The sequence below is a fragment of the Cutaneotrichosporon oleaginosum genome (genome assembly GCF_008065305.1).
Source record: "Cutaneotrichosporon oleaginosum strain ATCC 20508 chromosome Unknown ATCC20508_contig08, whole genome shotgun sequence".
In the NCBI taxonomy this organism is placed as follows: Eukaryota; Fungi; Basidiomycota; class Tremellomycetes; order Trichosporonales; family Trichosporonaceae; genus Cutaneotrichosporon; species Cutaneotrichosporon oleaginosum.
The window spans coordinates 482,593-502,491 of NW_027072177.1; the positions used below are offsets into that span (position 1 = coordinate 482,593).

A 19,899-nucleotide genomic window follows, 5' to 3' on the forward strand; every position below is an offset into this window, starting at 1 on the left:
TACGGCTGAAACAGCCAGAAAGAAGTATCCCTTTTAATACCGTGTGTAATATCCGGACTATGATCACAGATGGCACCATCCTCTCATGCCTGAGTTGAGAGAGATGCTCCATCCCGTATACATGGTGGCTGTGGCGGGATGTAACCTCTATTAACACCATGGGCATCCTCATCCCAGCGCAGATCGCCGCCGCACAGTGCATCGTGCACGCTTCGCCTCGGGCCGCGGGCCGCGGCGCCGCCTGCCTCGACGCCGTCTCGCTTCTCCGCTTCGCCGACGATCTGTACACGCTGCGATCAAAGCTAGCGATGGTCTCAGTTGTTGCATGCTACGACGCTTACGTCCCAGGACATGATGGGAGGAAGGGGTGGGCGGAGCTCGGCGCATACTTCGCGAAGTTTACGCACACCGCGTTGCCGGACATGAGTGTCTTCCGCGCCAACTCGACGATGGAAACCGTTAATGTGATGTTCAGAGCTGGAGAAACATTCTCGAGTCCAGTGTTAGTTGCTCGGGATAACTGGGAAGCTGGCGTGCGGACTGAGGCGGAGTGGGACCGGCAGATCTACCTTGTGAGCACACAATTTATGGAGCTGATAGTAGAATCATGCGTTCGGCTGGGCAGTCTACGTTCTTCTGGGAGCCATTGTGCTGGTTTCGCTGGCTGGTCGCTTGTGGCGAAGCTCACGCCTTACACCAACCTTACGACGAGGCCGAGCGTTCACCGCTTACCGGCGGCACATATCGACGCCTGCGGCATTTGGAAAGCGACATTTGCGGGGCAGGCTCTTTTCCATACCCACGCGGCTGCAGGCGATCTTCGTGAGTCTCTCACAGCTGGGCTGACCCAGATTGCACTGTACCTCGTAATCAACGTCATCTGGAGCTGTCTCGGTTACCGGACCGCGAATGACAATCTTTTGTGAGCCCTGGCTCAGCTGTGCTCATTCAGCTTCCCCGGCCGCAGAGACAAGCAGTTGGCGCGCTTCGTCGCCGACCGCACTGGTATCATGTCATTCTATAACCTGCCGCTTCTTTTCCTCCTTGCGGGCCGGAACGATCTTCTAATCTGGTTGACAGGATGGTCATACGGTAAGCGTCTTCCACTCGCCGCTGACGGAAGCATCGTGCACGTTGTGGCACCGATGGGTGGCGCGCGTCGCGACATTACAGGCCATAGTGCACTCGGTCGCGTATACCTGGCTTGAGGGCGAGCGACTTGCCGCGCGCTGGACTGAGGATCCCTGGCGTACCGGCGTCGTGGCGACAATCGTCATGGCGCTCATGCTCCCCTTCGCCATCCGGCCGCTCCGAGAACGAGCGTATGAGGCCTTTCTCGCCGTCCACATCATCTTGTCACTCGTGCTCCTGGTTCTCCTATTCCTGCATGTCCGCAACTTCGGCACGGGGTATCACGCCTACCTTTGGGCTTGTGTTGGGATATGGGTGAGTCCACAGGAGGGACCGAGAAAGCTGACGGCAGGTATTCGACCGCGCCGCACGACTTACGCGCGTGCTCTTCCTGACACCCACGTTCAAGCCAAATGCTCTCGCACTTCTCCCTAATCCTCATGGATTCGTGAGACTCGCGATTCGCACGCCGCGTACCCTGTCTCCCTCCCCAGGCTCGTACTTCTTCCTGCACCTCCCCTCGATCTCACCTCTTGCAAATCACCCCTTCACGCTCGCCTCATACCGCCGCACTGGGGCAGGTGGGACCGAGCTGCATTTTCTGTGCAAGCCTCGTGGTGGGTCCACCTCACTGCTGCGCGCCTCCGTGGAACGCGCACTTGCCAACGCCATTCCACACGATCTAGGCGCGTTGAAACTTGCCGTCCTACTCGAGGGGCCCTATGGTGTCTCGCACCGACTAGATAGGTTTGACCGCGTGCTCCTCGTCGCAGGTGGGAGTGGGATCACGGCCCTCCTGCCCTACATCCCGCTCCGGGAATGCGTATCGGTCGTATGGATGGTCCAGGACGCCGCACAAGCCGAAGATGTGCTTGTAAATGAGCTCCGACAGTCGGCGATAGGCGCCGCTCTCGTCGACGTTTGGGTCACTGGTAGCACAACACCGAGCGCCTGTTTGAGTCGCTGGCCGCTCGGTCCGCCTGTTCCCCCTCCGCGTGCTCCGTCGCCGGAGTTTCCTTGCCCTGCAGCATTCTCAGGGTACAGGTGCAGCTACAACTCGCACATGTACAGGCCGACATTGTCGTCGCCAGACGCCCAGCACGTGCTCGGCGGCTACACCGTGGTCGAGAAAGGGAGGGGCGAGTGCAACGGGCGCGTACGCGTCCGATGGGGCAGGCCGTGCGTGACTGAAATTCTCGAGCGCCATCTCCACCTTGAGCATTCGAGGCTCGCCATACTGGCGTGTGGCCCAGATGGAATGATGGACGATATGCGGGCCGCCGTCGCGGCCGCATATGGGCGAGTTGGTGGGGACCAGATGGAGTACTTTGAAGAAGCGTTCTCGTGGTGATGCATATCGGATGGAAGCGGCAATTCACCAGTCCGACTTTCGTCGATACGGAAGTGGGCCCTGGGTCCCATATGCTGATATGATGCGGCAACCCAACGGATCACCTCATCACCTTGTTCTGGCACCAGTATGTGCCCGGAACAATAGACTTCATCTGTGACGTACCCTCGCTTGCGGTGCAGCAAACGCCTGTCTTGACCATTATCATGAAGCCCAAAGCGCGGCCTTGGCATGTCGCTTACGAGCTCCCGTGCGTATAAAGATCTCTCTCCATCCCCAGAACAAGGCATTTTGTGGAGACCCCAGAGCACGAGGCTCAAGGCCCGATGCCCCGACGACCCGAGATAGGCGTCAGCTCGGACCGCCGCGGAATGCTTGTGCGTCATTGTCGATCGTGGGCCAATGGCGCGGGAGATGGTGGCGCGTCCGCTCCAACAATCCCCCGGCTGATCGTGCTCACGGGATCACTCGAGTCTGGGCCTCTTCGGAGGACCTCTTGCCATCTCTACCGATGCAGCTCCCCAAGTTGTTACAGGTACGCTCACAGATCGCAGCTCGCAAAGTACGTCAAAACTTCGGTTCAAACTGTAACCGCCCGAAACCGTGCTAAACCGTGCGGCACTGCCCGAGCTACCTGTCTCACATGCCTGCGTGCGCCTCCCAGCCCGGCGGCGAGGTGACCGAAACCTGATGCGGGCCCCGCCACTGTCTCACGTTCCCATTCACATGGGTTGGTGCTGCGCCTGCCAAGCCCGCAAAGCCGCCCACGGGGGCATGGGAATGTGATGAAGCATGTCTCGCAGGCGTCGTATAATGTTCCGCCCCATGCGGTGCGCGATACATTCGAAAATCGCGTTCGAAATCGTCGGAGCGTCTCGCACAGACAGTAGCCTTCGCTTGGGCTTGGTAGGGATGCATCAACGAGCGGGGCCCTCGGGGGGCACCGGGTGGAAGTGATTGTGACTATTGAGCCAACCCGCCCGCCCATTGCCGCACATCATGATTCGAGATCCGCACCTCGGAAACCTCGGCCACGACACCGTCCTCAACCGTCAGCCGTCAGTCAGCCGCCGTGCAGCTGGTCCTGCAAGCGCTTGATCACTGTGAGTGCAAGCACCCAGCTTGCATGATGCGTCGTATATTCCTCTCCCCACAGACCGCCCGGCGCGGGGTGTCTCGCGCTGAATGGTGCCTGGGTGTGCCACGGGGTATGTCTCGCTTGTGTGATTGCTTCGCTCTGACCTTGCGCACCCCGTTCTGCGGTGTCGACCACCAGGCATCGAGAGATCACGGAACAACTCGTACCGCGGTTGCGCGTCTCCATTAGTCCGGATTGAGGAATGCGCGGTGCAGAGAAAGAGAAAGATCTGGGGCCCGTGATGAATGGGATCGACGCCTTTCTCTCATTCAATGAGCCATCACTCACTTATAAAGTGACGGATCTGCGTCGTTTCCGAGTCTTTCAGCACCGGCGAAGAACATCATGGCCGCTACCACCCCAAACACACTCGCGTACACCAAGGATGACAAGCACGACGTCGAGGTCGAGTATCAGGAGGTGAAGCCGCCCGTCGGCGAGCCCACCGATGTCGTTGGCGATTACTCGGGTTTCACTCAGAAGACCGACCCGAAGGAGATCAAGCTCGTGCACAAGCTTGACTGCTTCATTATGGTGAGTTTGACTGACGTTAACGACTGCTGTCACCCTCTCATATCAATATCGCCTGTGTTGTTTCTGTCGTGGCTGTTCCTTCTGCTCCCTTCCTATGAAACTGTTCTCGAGCTGTAGTTAACCCCAGCCTTCGCTCTGGGCCCAGTACTTTTTAAACTACCTGGACCGAAACGCGATTGCTCTCGCCAAGCTTTCCTCGATTGAGAAGGACCTCCGCCTCACCGATGTTCAGTACCAAACCGCCGTGTCGATCCTATTCGCCGGTTACGTTATCTTCGGTATCCCCTCCAACATGGTCCTCACCCGCGTCAACCCGCCCATCTACCTCTGTTGCATCATGGTCACCTGGGCTGTCCTCTCGGTCTGCACTGCCTTCTGCAAGAACGCCACCCACCTCTATCTCGTCCGCTTCTTCCTCGGTGTCTGCGAAGCCCCCTTCTACCCCGGTGCCCTCTTCCTCATCTCCAACTTCTACACCCGTACCGAGGTCGCTCTTCGCGTCGCCATTCTTTACACTGGTAACATTCTTGCGACCGCACTGGCTGGTCTCATCTCCATCGGAATCTTCAAGCTTGACGGCCATCGGGGGTACGCTGCATGGCAGTGGCTTTTCATCATTGTAAGTCTCAGTCAGGCACACCAGAGTTAACAGGCAGCAAGGCGCGGTTACTGGCCTTGTCGCCCTCCTTGCGTATCCCTTCCTCCCTTCGACGCCCCTCACAACCCGCTGGCTCAAGCCTGAGGAGCGTCAGCTCGCCCATGACCGTCTTCTTCGCGACAAGATCGACCAGACCGAGCCCGGATCGACCTGGGCCGGCCTCAAGCAGGCTGTCACCGACTACCGCACCTGGATCTTCGCCTTCATGTTCAACAACCACCTTGCTGCCAATGGGTTCAAGAACTTCTTCCCATCGGTTGTCAAGGTAAGCCTGCTCGGCTGCGCTCGCTAACACTAGACTCTCGGCTTCAACCAGACCATTACCCTCGTGCTCACCTGCCCGCCCTACCTCGTGGCTGGGGCTGTGACTTTCCTCCTCTCGTGGTCCTCGGGTCGCTTGAACGAACGCACGTGGCACATCACTGTGTCCAAGTGCATCGCCATCATCGGTTTCGCCCTTGCCCCCGCGACCCTCAACACTGGCGTGCGCTACTTTGCCATGTGTGTCTTCACCCTTGGCACTTACGGTGTCAACTCCCTCATCCTGGGCTGGGCTTCGACCGTTCTGTCGCAGACTCAGGAGAAGAAGGCTGTCGTCATCGCCATTCTTACCTCGCTCGGGAATCTGTCCTTTGTGTACACTCCCTACCTGTTCCGCAACGCCGACAGGCCGCGTTACGCGCTTGGTGAGTGAACTGTTGTGCTGAGCTGACCGCAGCGATGGGTGCGATGGCTGTGTTCTCCCTCCTCACGCTTCTGTCTGCGTGGGTTATGAAAATCGTCCTCCAGCGCCAGAACCGCACTATCCGCGCGTCTGGTGCCACCACCATGTACCCGTATTAGACGAGGATACTGAGGATAAGTAAATTTAGTAACAGTAGTTCAAATTGGCCGCAAATTGTAGTGTGCGATTAAGGGTTGGCTATGAAGATATGTCACCTGTGAAATGCAGCCATGGGTGCTTCTCCGAGCTTCAGCGCGCATGGCCCACCGCAGGTTGATCCTTTGGAACAGTGTTAGAGTTGGGAAGCGCATGTTGAAGAGTTGAAGAGTTGAGGAGAGTCGTTAACAGGGAGGTATACGTCGTTCATGTGACTGATGCGGCGCCACCCGGGACGAGCCGAGGAGATTCGGGAATGGCCGGTCCCGCGCCGATCCACCCTCAGATGTTGGTTCCTCTCTCCTCTCCACTCCGCTCCAGCTCCTGCAGCCCCCTCCCTCGGTCAACGGAGCTCGCAATGTCGTCCGTCCTCGGCGCAGACCCGGACAACGCCGGGCCAGCCGCTAAACGTCCGAAGCGTACCTATCGCGCGTGCTACCCTTGCCGCTCCGTGAGTGACGCATTTCTCCATCTCCCTCCCGACCTTCGATCTCTTCTGCATCCACGCCCCCTCTGACTTTGGTGCGGCCCAGCTTTGCCGCTAACCCTAGCGCAAGCTCAAGTGCAATTTTGGCGACCCCGACAAGCCATGGGACGGCCCGTGTGTCCGCTGCACGCGCGAGCGGCGTGAGTGCGTGCGCGCCATGTCCACCGTCGTGCGCTACGCCCTCCCCGATGTGCCCGTGACGCACGTGCCGGCACCTGCCGCGCCCGCTCCTACGGCCTTTTCCCAGCCTTCCTTCCAGCCTAGCACCTACGCGCCGCCACCCCCGCCGCCGAAGGACTTCACGCGCTTCCAGTCGCGCGACCACGCGTACGCCCGCTACGAAGAGGAGGTGGACGATCGGCAGTCCCCGCCGCTCGAAGACGAGGGCGACGCGGGGCGCGACGGTGGCCGCGCGCTCCTCATGTCCAACCTTCAGAATCCAAACGACGCACTCCGCCTACTCGCTTCCGCGTCTTCGTTGCGGTACCAGACCGGTCCCGCCGGCGAGAGAGTGAGCGAGACGGACCCACCACGCGGAGGAATCAACGCGTGGCACTGGTGGGCGCCGGTCGAGGAGGGTGGTGTGGGTGCAGACGAAGCCGCGGCGCTCCTTGGCTTCTTCGAGATCCGCATGGCGCCGCTCTTCCCCCTCATCCATCCTCGCGTCCTCGAGCCTGCATACCTCCCCACCCTGGTGGCGGACGAAGCACTCCTCCTTGGCGCTATTGTGGGCATCGCATCGCGCTACGCCAACGTCCTGGAACCGGCGCGCGCCGCGCAGATCCACGCTGTCGTCTCGCAGTGGGTGCGCGCTGAGATTACATCTCTCATGGACGGTGACCTCGAGCTGCGCTCGACCAGCACTGTCGAGGCGCTGCTGCTGCTCAGCGAGTGGCCACTTCTTCCGGCTACGAGGAAGCGGCGGTCGCGCGATGAGCCTGACTCAGAAGAGGCTCGCCTCCTGCGTCCAAGCCTGCGGTATGACGCTTATTGCTGGAGCAACATTGGTAGGTACAGCGGCATATCTGTGCCAATGCGAGCTCGCTGGTGAGGATTAAGCTAACCTCAGGCCTCGCCATCCGCATCGCACAGGAACTTGGTATGGAGGACAGCGTGTTCCAGGCCGCCGAGGCAGCAAAGGAAGCCTCCCCGGATGCGTGGAAGTATGAGCGCCCTCTCAAGACATGGATCTGTGAGCTGCTCTCTTTGCCGTCCAGCTCACACCAGATTGTTATAATGCCGAGTCGCACATCGCCGCCCGTCTTGGTCGCAGCGCTGTCATGCAGCCGAGTGAGCCGGCGGGAAGGGCATCGCTAATATCAGACATGACCTCCAAGTGGTGGGAGAGTCTATCCGTTGTCAACTGCGCTATTCGCAAGGACAAAACCACAGATGCATGGGCCGGTGATCTATTCACATTGACTAGCAACGGGCAGCTTCTTGGGTCGATTCAGCAGCATCTCTGTGAGCCGAACCGCGGAGACGAAACTGATACTAGACTGGAGCAAGGAGATCACATATACACTCCTTCGCTCGGGCGCATGGGAGTCATTCATGCGCTCCATGCGTCTCGACATGCGCCACAACCGGCACTGCTGCGATCAGCGGTTGCGCGAGGGCACGCTTAGCTCAGCCATCCTCCAGCTCGAGTTCGATTACCTCGTGTTGTACGCGAACTCGCTTGCCCTGCGCAGCCTTCAGCGGCGGCTGCGACGCGCTCGCGAGCGCGATGATCCGTCGTGGGAGACACCGTCACTGCTGAATGCTGTAGAGGGACCCTGGATCATCGAAGCTCTTTCAGCGGCACGTGCGATTCTCGAGACGACAACCAACATGCTCGAGGCACGTGGACACCTGCGCTTCTGCCCCTCGCGCATCTTCCAGTACATCCTCTTCGCCACGACATTCTTGTACAAGGCCCTCGCCATCGGTGCAGTTGAGCACGGCGAGTCCAGCATCGTCGCGATGCTGGAGCGCACCGTTGCGGCGCTGGGTGCGGCTGCGATCGATAACGAGCACTTCCCATCTGGCTTTGCCGTGCTTCTGGCGCGGCTGGGGAAACACTGGCACGCAGGGCCTAACCCCAATCGCACCCTCGTGTTCGGCCCCAAGCCTCCGGAGAGCCAGCCAGGCATGCCCGTCCCCCTGCCTCCCATCGAGGCGCCCGTTGAGGCGCCGGTCGTTGCGACACCGCCAGCGCCGCCTCTCGCTGCGGCCGCAGCTGAGGGTGGCTTGGGGTGGCAGCTCGATCTCACATCACACATGCCTGCGGCTGAGCTTGAGCAGGATGTCATTTTCCAGTCAATCTGGGACCATGCGGGCCAGAGCGCGGGCATCTCCACCTCGAGCCTATACGCTACATTGCTGGGCGAGGCGCTCAATATGCCTGAAACGTTGTAACTGCGCACTGTGTATCGAATCCTGGGGTGTGATGCAGAATCTTGGCCTTTGTGGCGATCAAGCGCTCGAGGTAGAGGTCAGCAAATCGATCCCGCGTGGGCTGCGAGTGGGGGATATCGGTAACTTTTCCACCTATCATCAACCCAGCATATCACCGCACCGCAGTCTCCTGCAACTCACAGCACTTCGCTCTTCTTGCACGTTGCACATTTCCTCGCATCCACTCATGGCACTTGAGGTGCCGAAGCGAGCCCAAGTGAATTTGCCAAGAGAAGCGACGTCACCACCTTCGTTTACGTTCCGCACCGGCCGCAGCCGCAGTCAACAAATGTCTCAGATCCGAGGATACCCCGCATATCGTTCCGGACTCCGGATCAATGATATTGTTCGCCCAGACCGTCCGAGGTCGCCTCGGACCGCGGCCCGACTTCCCCGCAAGGGCTGTCGATCTCTCCCCGCATAGACAAGCTCAAGCACGTCGGTGACATCCAACTGCCATCGCGTGCTCCGCGCGTGCCTGCGGAAATCATGACACGAATGTTGCTCACCTCAGCCGCGCCCCCATCCGCGCGCAATATAGAACTAAGCCCTATTCTATGCTGAGGCGCTAGAGCCACAAATGGCACCGGACTGGGATCGGAACTCATCTCGCAGCGATCGCAGCGCGCTAGTTGTCCGAGGAGACGGGCGGCGGTGTGCCAAGGCCGCGGAACCGGTCAGCTGCGTGACCTCCTGCGTCAATCGGACCGCAATTCAGTTGCCGACCTCGGTGATGCGCAGCAATCCGCTCGTGATCATTGGTCAACGCAAGTTCTGGTGCGGAATCGCTGCGCAGCGATTGCGACTGGAACAACAACTTCGCTCGGCTGCTTCTTGGCACTGCTATAAGTAGCACGTTCTTCATCTCGATTCCGCATCTTCCTTTCTCCCACTCATCATTCTACATGCTCTCCCTCACCGTCCTCCTTCTCGCCTCGGCCGCTCTCGCCCATCCGGGACACGACCACGCAGCCGAGGCCGTCGAGCGCGCAGCGGCCCTTGCTTCCATGGGCCGACGGTCCCTCGCGCACTGCGCCTCTCATATTGCCGCGCGTGGCCTCGCCTCGCGCAACGCTGCACGCCGTGCCGCTCTTGTTCAGGCTCTGTCGAAGCGCGACGCCGCCACCGTCCTCGCCACCAACCACAGGTCGAATCTGACCGGCGTCACCGCCGATACTGACGCCGACACTCTGTTTTCGGGGAGTAACGCCTGCATCCTGGGCCCCGAGACCACCGAGGGACCGTACTGTTAGTCATAGCCGGAGCGTCCCTTCCTTCCTTGCCTCGCACCTCTTTCTCTCCCTCCTCGTTTCGTTAACACCAGACGTTACCGGGGAATACCTTCGTGACAACGTCACGGACGGCCAGGCCGGTGTCCCGCTCACCGTCGACATCCAGATCATCGACACCAACACTTGCCAGCCTCTTCCTAATGTCGCTCTCGACTTCTGGCACTGCAACTCAACCGGCGTGTACTCTGGCGTCGTCGCTAATGGCAACGGCAACTTCGCCGACAAGGCCAACATCAACGCCACCTTCCTCCGCGGCATCCAGGCTACCGACTCTGACGGCGTCGTCCAGTTCCACACCATCTTCCCGGGGCACTACACCGGCCGCGCAACTCATATCCACATCCTTGCTCACACTGAGGGGCATTGGACCAGACTCGATAACAACACCATCACGGGCGGCACCACCTCCGCACACGTCGGTCAGCTGTTCATGGATCAGGACCTCATTTCGCAGGTTGAGGCTGAGGCGCCATACAATACCAATACCCAGACCCTCACAGAGAACAACGTCGACTTCATTCTAAGCCAGGAGGCAACCAACATCGACCCCTTCCTCGAATATGTTCTCCTTGGCAACAGCATCCAGGACGGCATCGTAGCGTGGATCGCCATGGGTATCAACGCGAGCGCGACCAACACTGTCCAGGCCGCCGCAACTTACGGCCCTGAGGGCGGCGTCGCCAACGCCAACAGCATGGGTGGTGGGCCCGGCGGCGGCGCTCCTCCCAATGGCACCTCCACCGTGAACGGCACTGCTGCCGCCAGCAGCGTCGCGGCCACGGGAACCTCAGACGCACTTCCCATCTGGTCCAGTAAGTCAGACGGAGCACGAGACATTGGCACTACTCACACCAGTGTCTATTCCCCTTGCGATCATGGCCGCGGCGCTTCGCTTCGCGCGAATGTAGGCGGTGCCGTCCAAGGAGGCCTGGCCGCGCCTCGGCATGTTGGTCCAATAATGTTTATAGAACCCAGATGAGTGACAACCACCGTGTACACTGTTTCCAACACCCATAGATGCAATGGCTTAAGATGTTCAAAAGCCAGTCTTCAAGGGGTGCAGGTATGAGATGTAAGGGGAGCCTCATTGCAGCTGCCGAAGTTCACTCACAGCACTCTCATGTGAGCCAAATCGCTGTTCACCCTTGTGTTGAGCACCTCAAAGCCCGAAGACCGAAGCGGACCTCTGCCGTCAGCTAGCTGCTTCTCCCGAGCAAAGATGTGGTGCCACGGACACCTCCGTGGCTGGGCCAGAAGTCAAAGCCGGGGTTCGCACGCCAATTCAGGTCCGCCGCCTCATTTGCATGACTGGTGGGCATCTACCGCCCTTTAGTCAGCCAACTGTTGGTGCAACGGCCAGCCATCCGCCACGTCAGAAAGTGGCTGCTGTGAACGTCGCGCCACACCGAAAGCCGCAATATTACATCCGTACATCCGCTCCAGATGAAAATTAAGCCTCTCGGCATTAGCCTCTCGGCATCGGCGTCGGCGACTATCTTCCTGATCAGAAGCGGCATGTGGCATGCGAAATCCAAAACCCCCCACTCTATTGTTCCTGCGTTCCTTCTGCTTTCGAATTTGTCTGCTACTGACGGGTCCGCCGAGGCACGAGGCAGTCAGCCAAGACAACCACTACGACGCCAATGCCGTCATGGCGGCTGGGCCCCGTGGAGCGGCGGTGGATCAACGAATTGACTTGCGGAGTCGGCGACAGGTGGGCAGCGACCTGGCGGTTGCTGGTGGATGTACGAGATATCAAGTTCCGATCAGAGTTACCCGCGAAGGCTGTTCGGGGCGCCGGACGTAAGATCGGGGTCCCCGAGACGAAGGCGTGAAGCGGGGGGTAGTGTCGACTGACTGACATTGACTCCAGGAGTGATGAACCCCACGGAGACCCCAAACACATATAAGAGAGCTGGAATGCCAGTCTACCAAGCAATCAGCAGAATGCTCGCTCACCTCGCTCTCTGTCTTCTGGGCCTTGTCGCTGCAGGCGGCGATGGCGGGCACGGCCATGGCCACGGCAAAGGCAAGGGTCCCAAGAAGCCGGCGTCCAAGCCCAACATTGTGTTGTTCAGTACGTGCCCTCCTTTGACCTGACTGACCCAGTCACCGACGACCAGGATGTGGGCACGCATACGCGTGAGATCATGCCGCGCACATTCGAGCGCCTCGTCGACCATGGCGTCAACTACGAGAACTTCTTCACGCCCGTCTCTCTGTGCTGCCCCTCCCGAGTCTCTCTGCTCCGTACCCAAGCGGCGCACAACCACAACATCACATTCGTCGAGCTCCCCCACGGCGGATGGCAGAAATTCAACGACTACGGCTATGTGTCGCACACTCTGCCTGACTTTCTGCAGGCGGTCGGTTACAACACGTACTATGTGGGCAAGTACATGAACGACCACACGGTTAAGAACTGCGTCGAGCTGCCCGTGTCAGGCTTCAACGCCTCGGACATCCTCGTCGACCCGTACACCTACGACTACTGGCGCCCCGCGTTCAGCGTGAACAACGGCCCCGCCGAGATCCACAACGGCAGCTACTCTACAGACCTGGTCGGCGAAAAGTCGCTGCGTCACCTGGATACGGCTCTGGCTGCCGATGAGCCCTTCTTCATCGGCATTGCGCCGATCGGGCCCCATAGTTATATGGACAGCTCAAAGCGGGAGTCCAGTGCCCGCCTATACATGGACACGCCGGAGTGGCCGGAGAGACATGCGCACATGTTCATGGACGCGAAGGTGCCGCGCACGGAAAACTTCAACCCCGACGAGCCCATGGGCGTCAGCTGGGTCAAAACCCTGCCGAAGCTCAACGAGTCCAACGTCGAGTACATCGACGAGTTTTACCGTGGCCGCCTGCGGTCCCTCCAGAGCGTGGATGAGCTCGTCGGCCAGGTCATGGACAAGCTCGAAGCCGCGGGCGTCATGGAGAACACCTACGTGTTCTACACCGCCGACAATGGGTTCGCGATGGGCTCGCACCGCCGCCAGCCGGGCAAGACGTTGGGTTACGAAGACGACATCAAGGTTCCCCTTGTGATCCGCGGGCCGGGCATGCCTGAGGGCAAGACGGACACGGTCAGCAGCTACGGCATGGTCGACCTCAGCCGGACATTCCTCGACCTCGCAGGCGCCAAGCCTGACTACGAGGATGACGGAACCAAAATCAACCTTCACCTCGGAGAGGGCAACAAGGCAGACAGGACCTACGAGAAGCACCGCCACAGCTTGAGCGAGTACTGGCTCCGCGGGATCGAGGAGGGCAAGTTCGTCGAGGCGTCATACCGCGACAATAACAGTGAGCTGGTGCTACCGGGGTTAGCTAACATCAGCGTACCGCACGCTCCGTGTGCACGACGAAGTCGCCGGACAGCCCGTCACCTACTCCTATGCTGTATGGTGCACAGGCGAGCGCGAATTGTACGACCTCGTCGAGGACCCGTACCAGGTCCGCAACCTCCTCGCGGGCTTGAACGACGTGGGGCCTTTTGCTGCCTTTGATGCCGGTGACGTGCCAGAAGACAGGCAGCGGCTGCTGCACCGCCTCGACGCACTCACCCTTGTGCTCAAGACGTGCAAGGGCGAGAGCTGTGTCGAGCCCTACGGCGCCCTCTTCCCCCAGGGCCGGGTCAGTACCCTCCAGCAGGCCATGAACAGGAAGTACGACGAGTTTTTCGCCGCTCTTCCCAAGGTTCATTTCGACCACTGCATGCTAGGTTTCCAGAACCGGCTTGAGCTGCCCGAATGGGACAATGCCTGGGCCTACAAGAAGTGAGGAATTGGTAAGAAGTAGACTTTTTTCGCACGTGATGCAAACATCTGGGCCATGAGGGAGCGCTGATCTCGGAGACTTACAGAGTTTACTGGACTGACTACGTGACACAAACATCATGCTTTACTACTTGCGGTACTGGTTTCCCAGATGTCATGAATGTCGGAATTTCGGAATCTGCGTCGGGAATGCCGTTTACACGCGGCCACACGACCAAGGGAATGTGGAAAGTGCCGCAGTGTCAGATGCGTCAATTCTGCCCGTTTTTCACCCCTACTCGCCTCCATCAAAGCGGCTCCTCAGTGAGAAGCATTGCTCAGCAAGGCCCGGGAACCAAGACGAAGTGTGGTGGCATGCGCCGAGGGGGAGTTGAGGTCCGAAACATCATGCCAAGCACACGCCTGGATACACGGGCTGATTCCGGTGGAACGAGCAACGTATACACCCCAGCTAATAAGCGGAGTCAGCCGGGGGAGTCGACCGTCTTTTTGGCAAGGCTCGACCACCGATGTATGGAGACAGCCGCCCGTGGCTGATTTCCGGACTCTCCTTCATATCATTCTATACCCTGCAATTCTTACTGTGCTCTAGAACTCAGGCGTTGCGGTTGCGATTAGCAACGCAATCAGCGGCTTCCAGCAGTGATTGGCCAAGTTTCGTCCCTCACCCGCGCACGGCCTACCCTGTTAGTGTCCACTGTCACCCACAGCCTCGGCTGTGGCACTGGAGTAATCAGCAAACCCGCATAGCTGGTCAAGCGTGAAAAACGGCCTCAGCTATGCGGAACACTTGGCACAGGATGAGCACTCCGTGGGGCTTGGCATCGTTGTTGGTGTCTTTGCAGTCCCGAAGTCCGTCGGACTTGGGACGTGTGCAGATCTACGCGCAGTTTCTCCGGGCTTATCTCGCATACCACGCCCCGCCCACGGAGCTCAGGGTGGCACATAGCCTGGGTGCGATCTCCGAGGATTCTCCACACGATTAAGAATCCAGGGTAGGTAGGAAGGCAATCCACCAGAGGACATGCATCGCCCCATTGGAACCCAGAAGAACAATGCGTGCTTCCAGAATATCCGCTCTCATCACCATTTCGACGAGCGGGCGTCACCGCTTCGCTGCGTGCGTTGTGCACTTGCTGCAGGTACCCAGTCCCGGGCAAGAGTGCAATGGCGTGCCTTGACGCTTGCAGTCGCTTCCGAATCGTGCTCGTGAGTGTGATTATGCGAGCAACAGATATGCGAGTGAGAGCATGCCCGAGCCCGGTTCGACTCCCCCACCTCCAAGTGATCGCACGTCTCCCGAAAGATCGTCATTTGAGACACTCGTCTCCAGTGAGCCCGGTTCTCGCATCGCGCCACTGCCTATGCTGAGATGAATAGGACAGACGCCTGGTGACTTATGCGACAACCTTTGAGGTTGAGTTCAGAACCAACCAGACGGAATGTGAGGCTTCATGGGTGGAAGTTGGGTGACGTGAACGAGAATAGCGTATGACGGATGCACACCGGATGATCGGCGACTAGCTCCGAGTGACCGAAGGACATGAAGACATGAGGGACGGCGGCGCCCAGACCGGCCTCGCCGGGCATGCGCTCCCCGCTGCCATCTGTCGCCCTGCTGGTCTTAGGAACAATTGAGCTGACCTTGTCGGGAACACTACCAATTCAATCGGAGCATTCGCCTCACCTACAGGCGCACGGTCAGCGTTTATCCGGGACGACATGTGTGAGCGCGACGCGTACGGACGACAGGAACAGCATTCTTGATGTCTCAGAACGACCCTAGTGTGCCAAGGGGACAACTTGAGCTCCGTGTCAGCGTGATCGGCTTGGGTGCAGTTTTGAGCAGTATTTGGGGGTTTCGCCTAGGGTGGTAAACTCCGTCCTGCCAGCTTGTCAACGGCGACCGCGTCAATTACCGGAAATTTGTGTGTAAACTGCCAGGCAAACCTTTTGTTTCGCAGGCACTGTAGGCACTGCAGGCACTATCAATGCTGGGACGCTGGGAAGATGCCGGGAAAGGGGATGCCGGCTCTCATATATCAGTTCGCGATGTACATGCAGATGTGGCATCCCCTCCCGCCTCCCGTATCCCGATACTAGTGCCATCCCATCTGCCTCACTCCTCCGAACAGCAAGCAACCCGCACTTACGATGCGTTACTTCCCCGTCCTCGTCCTTCTCCTGGCCTTCGTCACGCTTGCCAGCGGGCGGCCCCGAGGCCCCACTCCGGCAGCCCCCCTCCGCCTGGCACGGAGCAACCGCGAAGCACTGGTCAACAACCTTCCCCTTCCCCGCCCAGCCTCCATCCCCATGCGATGTACGTAATTTACTCCTTGTATCTCGTCTAACCACAGGCGATCGCTCCAACACAACCTGCATCGAGGAGCTGCGCAAGCCCCGCCGCAAAGCGAAGCGCCAGAACCCTTCTGCAACAGTCATTCCCGCCCTTACGGCAAACTACCAGCAGACGTGCAACTCCGTCCGCCTCAGTTCGACCACCAATCCGACTCTCCAGGCTAACTGCAAGACGCAGACCGGTGCCTACAATCCCGGGGCGTCGTTCCGTCTCAGCCAGTGTGTCAGCTTTGGCGCCCAGGGGTTGCAGTGCAACTGGAGACCTGCAGTCAACCTGTTCCAGAACTTCTGCTCCAACTGCAGACTCGAGGGCACTGTTCTCGTCTGCGAATGCGGGACACTCTTCGTTAACACCCACAGAACGGATCTTTGTGAGTTTTAATCAAAGACACCGCTGACCAAAGCCGCATGCGTCGCCAATGAAGACGGTGAACTGGCCTGTCGGACAACGCGGGGTGTCTAATTTAGAAGTGACCCAGCGTCAGAAGAGTCATCCTCGAAGGTCAATGGACTTTACTACTGTATTTCATAGTACTTTTGCTATTCCACTAGACATTATTTGGGATTACAGATGCACATCTCAGCCAAGATCGAGTGCCACATTCAATGATCGAAGCTTGCAAGAGTGCTGTCTGCCCATGTGGCACCAATCCGGACGTCGGTAGTGTGCTTTGACATCACCGTCATAGACTGGTCCCGAGAAACAAACATGTCGGCAAATTCTTCTGCAAGCGCTCACAACGCCGCGCCGGCTGCCTTGCCTCGGCCACTCTACCAGCCCCTCGCCGCGGCTCTTCGCAACCCTCTCGTCCCGTCATGGGCCAATTCAGTACTTAACGCCTCTTGACTATCGCCGTGCATCAAGAAGCAGAGATGAGAAGTGGGAAGCTATGGAAACTTTTCCCTGATCCTGCAATTGAGAGGCGGGCAGCCCGGGAAATTAGATTAATTTTGATTTTCCTCATTCTCGGAATATCCTTTCGCATCGCCGACATTGATGCGGACCGAACAAGATCCCCAGTGATGTCAGCTACATGGTCGCCGAGGTGCGCAGGATGGACGAAATACTCAGCAACGTGTGGGAAAGGACAGGCTGTTTTCCGATATCGCGGGATCCAAGACAACGACAGGGGCGGTGGAATAACAGAGCACACGCGGCTTGGGATGGCGCGTAGGCAGCGCGATAAACCAAGCCTTTTCGAAGAGCCGATCGAACATTTGCGTCTGAGGGGCGACAAGACAGCCGCGTCAGGTGTCATCCAGTTCTGTGGCACTCGACAGCATCCTCCCTGAGTTTCGTATGAGAACTCGAAGTGGCAGTTTTTCCGGTCCTTAATGATCTACACGGCCATTAGAGCGTCTCCGTGTGTCCTCCCCACCGTCGGGTGACACGCCGATCTTGTCCTGCCCGTACGGCCTGTCGACGTCATCACACTGTAAGATGTCAAGATGGACTACAGGGTTGAACATAGGAATATTGTTCTAGTGTGCGCCCATATGACGAACCGAAGCCGACAGATCTCCATTCCTCACTAGTGCAAGGGAAATCATGGTCAGGACTGGGAGGCCGGGTGTTTTGTTCTCCGAGACGCACTAGTGGTCCCGGGGGTCATGACTACGAATCCCTCGACCCTTAAATGATGAAAACAAGTCGCGTGCACACCTCCACACGTCTGTCAGTTATGTGCTGCGATACTATGTGTTGGCCTATCTCCCGTTGCTCGCCCTGCTTCTCGTACATAATGTGCACACAGTTGTTCGACGAAGCACGCGCTATACGCGGAGCCGAGAGTGCACACCCCCAGAATCGATGCCCGTCTGCTCGCCATGTCCGACGGCGACGGCTCTCCCCCACCTGGATAATCAATCGGATCGTCCCTGCACACGTCTTACCTCTGTGTTCTTGGAGGCGCGTTCGGCGCCCGATGCCGTAACACGACGATCAGTCCCAAATGAGTAGTGCGGTGGTCATCGGAAAGTATTAGGCGTTTGCGGCGAGCGCCGCAATGTGTCTCACATGTCTAGGAAAAATACGCCGAGACCTCCCCGCGCATCGTCTGAATATGTCTATGAATAGGCGCAACGATCACTGCGCCGCGCCCGCCACCGGAGCCCACGCCGAAGCGATCCCTGGCTTCTGAATAGAACTGAGACATCATCCGGAACACCACCAGTTGTGCATGACGACCCGCTCAGCTTCCGTACCTTTGCTACTACAAGCTAATGCTCGAACTCGGCGGATCCCGCCCCGACTTATGTCAGCTCTCGCGCCGCAGGATCACTCACGCGTCAGCTGGGGGTGCTTGCCCTTCGGCATAGGCTCGTAGGGACGGAGAGCGTTCGAGCAGAACACCTCGACGAGGATGTTGAGGCCGGACTTGTCGTCGAGGGTGCCAACCTGGTGTCAGTCTCTGTGCCCGTAAAACATGTGGGAACAAACACCGGGTGCCCATTCATTCTGCATCCCGCTGTTCCGAAATCCGGGAGACTCTCAGCACTTCGCCGGACACGGATAACCATGGTTCACGTTTGCCCTCTGGAGGGCGACTCGGTCCGCTTCAACGCCGGCGGGCGGCATGGTCCACTGCAACCCCGTCGGGTCTGCTGAACGAACCACGCCGTTCCGTAACACCGCATCACGGGGATTGAAATTGACTATCCCACGAACGTGATTCGCTCCTGCAACGTCCTGCATCCAGACTCGTGGGACACTCTCAACAATATGTCCCATGGAGAGCCAGGACTGCCCCAGTGCTCTTCCATTTGGACTCCGTTCTCTTCCACCTCCGCCCCCTGCTCCTTCTTGTTCAGGCAGTTGACGCTCACGCCTCGTCTTCTCATTTCCTGGTAACAACTCACCTTGAGGAACGCCTTGCCCGGCAGCGCGGCGGGCTCAGACCACAGGGCGACGCCACAGTCACCACAAAACTTGCGCTCCATCGGCTTGCCTGAGGTTAGTTTGACGCCTGGTCGTCTTCCACCCACACCCCTCCATATTAGGTCTCCTCTCGGTGCCACCCCTTGTCCCAATTTGGACATGCGCTGCTTCTCGCCAGTCCTCGTCCACGCGCCATCGATCCACGCGCCATTGAAGGCCACGCTCATGCCTCACGCTTCCGCCCTGCCTCAGCGCCACTTACCCGAGAGCGTCTTGGTGTCGAGGTAGACCTTGGGTGTGCCCTTGGTGATGGTGATCTTGTCGCTCTCGGTGCGGAGGTTCATGGTGCTGGGGTAAGTCACTGTCATCGGAAGGTGGAGGGTGGAGGTGGAGGTGGAGGTGGAGGTGGGGGGTTTGGTTTACCCGGCCCATCTTAGGCTCGCCGACGTCGCCGCGTCGCCGTGAACCAGGCCAAGCACTCTTCCCCTCATCATGCGTATATGCCGCAAACACTCACTGCGACGACGAGGCGTACTTGCACCCCTCGCAGTAGCAGACGGAGAAGTCGCGCGCGTTGTCGTCGCTCAGTTCGTAGCGGATTGCCTCTGGCATTAGCGGGCTCGACTCCCTCGCGCGCACGGCAATAGCAGCCTCCTGTGCGGACCATGGCGACGTGGATGGATGGGTGATGGTGAGAGTGGTGAGAGGGATAGAGTGGGAAACGACAAGATAAGAGGAGAGAACAAAAGAGGGAGAGAAATTGATCAATGGATCAATAGAGCAAGGGATCATGTGTGCCCATTCAGTTGCGTGCAGTCGGGATCTCGGATGTGTGCGGCCGCCTAAACCATGCTGCGGTACCCGGCTTTACGATGCCGCCGTCTTGTCATGCGATTTATGTGACGTCCACTCGGTCATACCGACGATACGGAACGGCTGGACAAGATGCGGTAGACGATGCATGCATGCCCAGA

General features: G+C 58.9%; 7 protein-coding genes across 7 annotated transcripts; 6 read left to right on the forward strand and 1 right to left on the reverse strand.

Moving 5' to 3' along the window:
- Positions 1-158: 158 nt before the first annotated feature.
- Positions 159-2,482, forward strand: COLE_07791 (uncharacterized protein; the record flags this gene model as incomplete). Its single annotated transcript, XM_018426505.1, has 5 exons — positions 159-572; positions 852-922; positions 953-1,092; positions 1,124-1,446; positions 1,484-2,482. 5 exons carry the CDS (start codon positions 159-161, stop codon positions 2,480-2,482), a joined length of 1,947 nt encoding a protein of 648 aa, XP_018280450.1.
- Positions 2,483-3,965: 1,483 nt separating this feature from the next.
- On the forward strand, positions 3,966-5,655 carry COLE_07792 (uncharacterized protein; the record flags this gene model as incomplete). Its single annotated transcript, XM_018422574.2, has 5 exons — positions 3,966-4,154; positions 4,282-4,773; positions 4,811-5,077; positions 5,111-5,498; positions 5,531-5,655. 5 exons carry the CDS (start codon positions 3,966-3,968, stop codon positions 5,653-5,655), a joined length of 1,461 nt encoding a protein of 486 aa, XP_018280449.1.
- A 395-nt stretch (positions 5,656-6,050) lies between these two features.
- On the forward strand, positions 6,051-8,579 carry COLE_07793 (uncharacterized protein; the record flags this gene model as incomplete). Its single annotated transcript, XM_018422573.2, has 6 exons — positions 6,051-6,143; positions 6,244-7,186; positions 7,249-7,371; positions 7,407-7,469; positions 7,503-7,643; positions 7,678-8,579. 6 exons carry the CDS (start codon positions 6,051-6,053, stop codon positions 8,577-8,579), a joined length of 2,265 nt encoding a protein of 754 aa, XP_018280448.1.
- A 944-nt stretch (positions 8,580-9,523) lies between these two features.
- On the forward strand, positions 9,524-10,818 carry COLE_07794 (uncharacterized protein; the record flags this gene model as incomplete). Its single annotated transcript, XM_018426504.2, has 3 exons — positions 9,524-9,866; positions 9,943-10,722; positions 10,766-10,818. 3 exons carry the CDS (start codon positions 9,524-9,526, stop codon positions 10,816-10,818), a joined length of 1,176 nt encoding a protein of 391 aa, XP_018280447.1.
- A 1,039-nt stretch (positions 10,819-11,857) lies between these two features.
- COLE_07795 (uncharacterized protein) lies at positions 11,858-13,693 on the forward strand (the record flags this gene model as incomplete). Its single annotated transcript, XM_018426503.1, has 3 exons — positions 11,858-11,987; positions 12,020-13,216; positions 13,251-13,693. 3 exons carry the CDS (start codon positions 11,858-11,860, stop codon positions 13,691-13,693), a joined length of 1,770 nt encoding a protein of 589 aa, XP_018280446.1.
- A 2,150-nt stretch (positions 13,694-15,843) lies between these two features.
- Positions 15,844-16,510, forward strand: COLE_07796 (uncharacterized protein; the record flags this gene model as incomplete). The annotated part of the gene is made up of 3 exons (XM_018425243.1): positions 15,844-16,009; positions 16,047-16,418; positions 16,452-16,510. The coding sequence occupies 3 exons, from the start codon at positions 15,844-15,846 to the stop codon at positions 16,508-16,510; spliced, it is 597 nt and encodes a 198-aa protein (XP_018280445.1).
- A 1,757-nt stretch (positions 16,511-18,267) lies between these two features.
- On the reverse strand, positions 18,268-19,592 carry COLE_07797 (uncharacterized protein; the record flags this gene model as incomplete). The annotated part of the gene is made up of 6 exons (XM_018427119.2): positions 18,268-18,299; positions 18,334-18,445; positions 18,907-18,995; positions 19,188-19,273; positions 19,443-19,530; positions 19,565-19,592. The coding sequence occupies 6 exons, from the start codon at positions 19,590-19,592 to the stop codon at positions 18,268-18,270; spliced, it is 435 nt and encodes a 144-aa protein (XP_018280444.1).
- Positions 19,593-19,899: the final 307 nt, after the last annotated feature.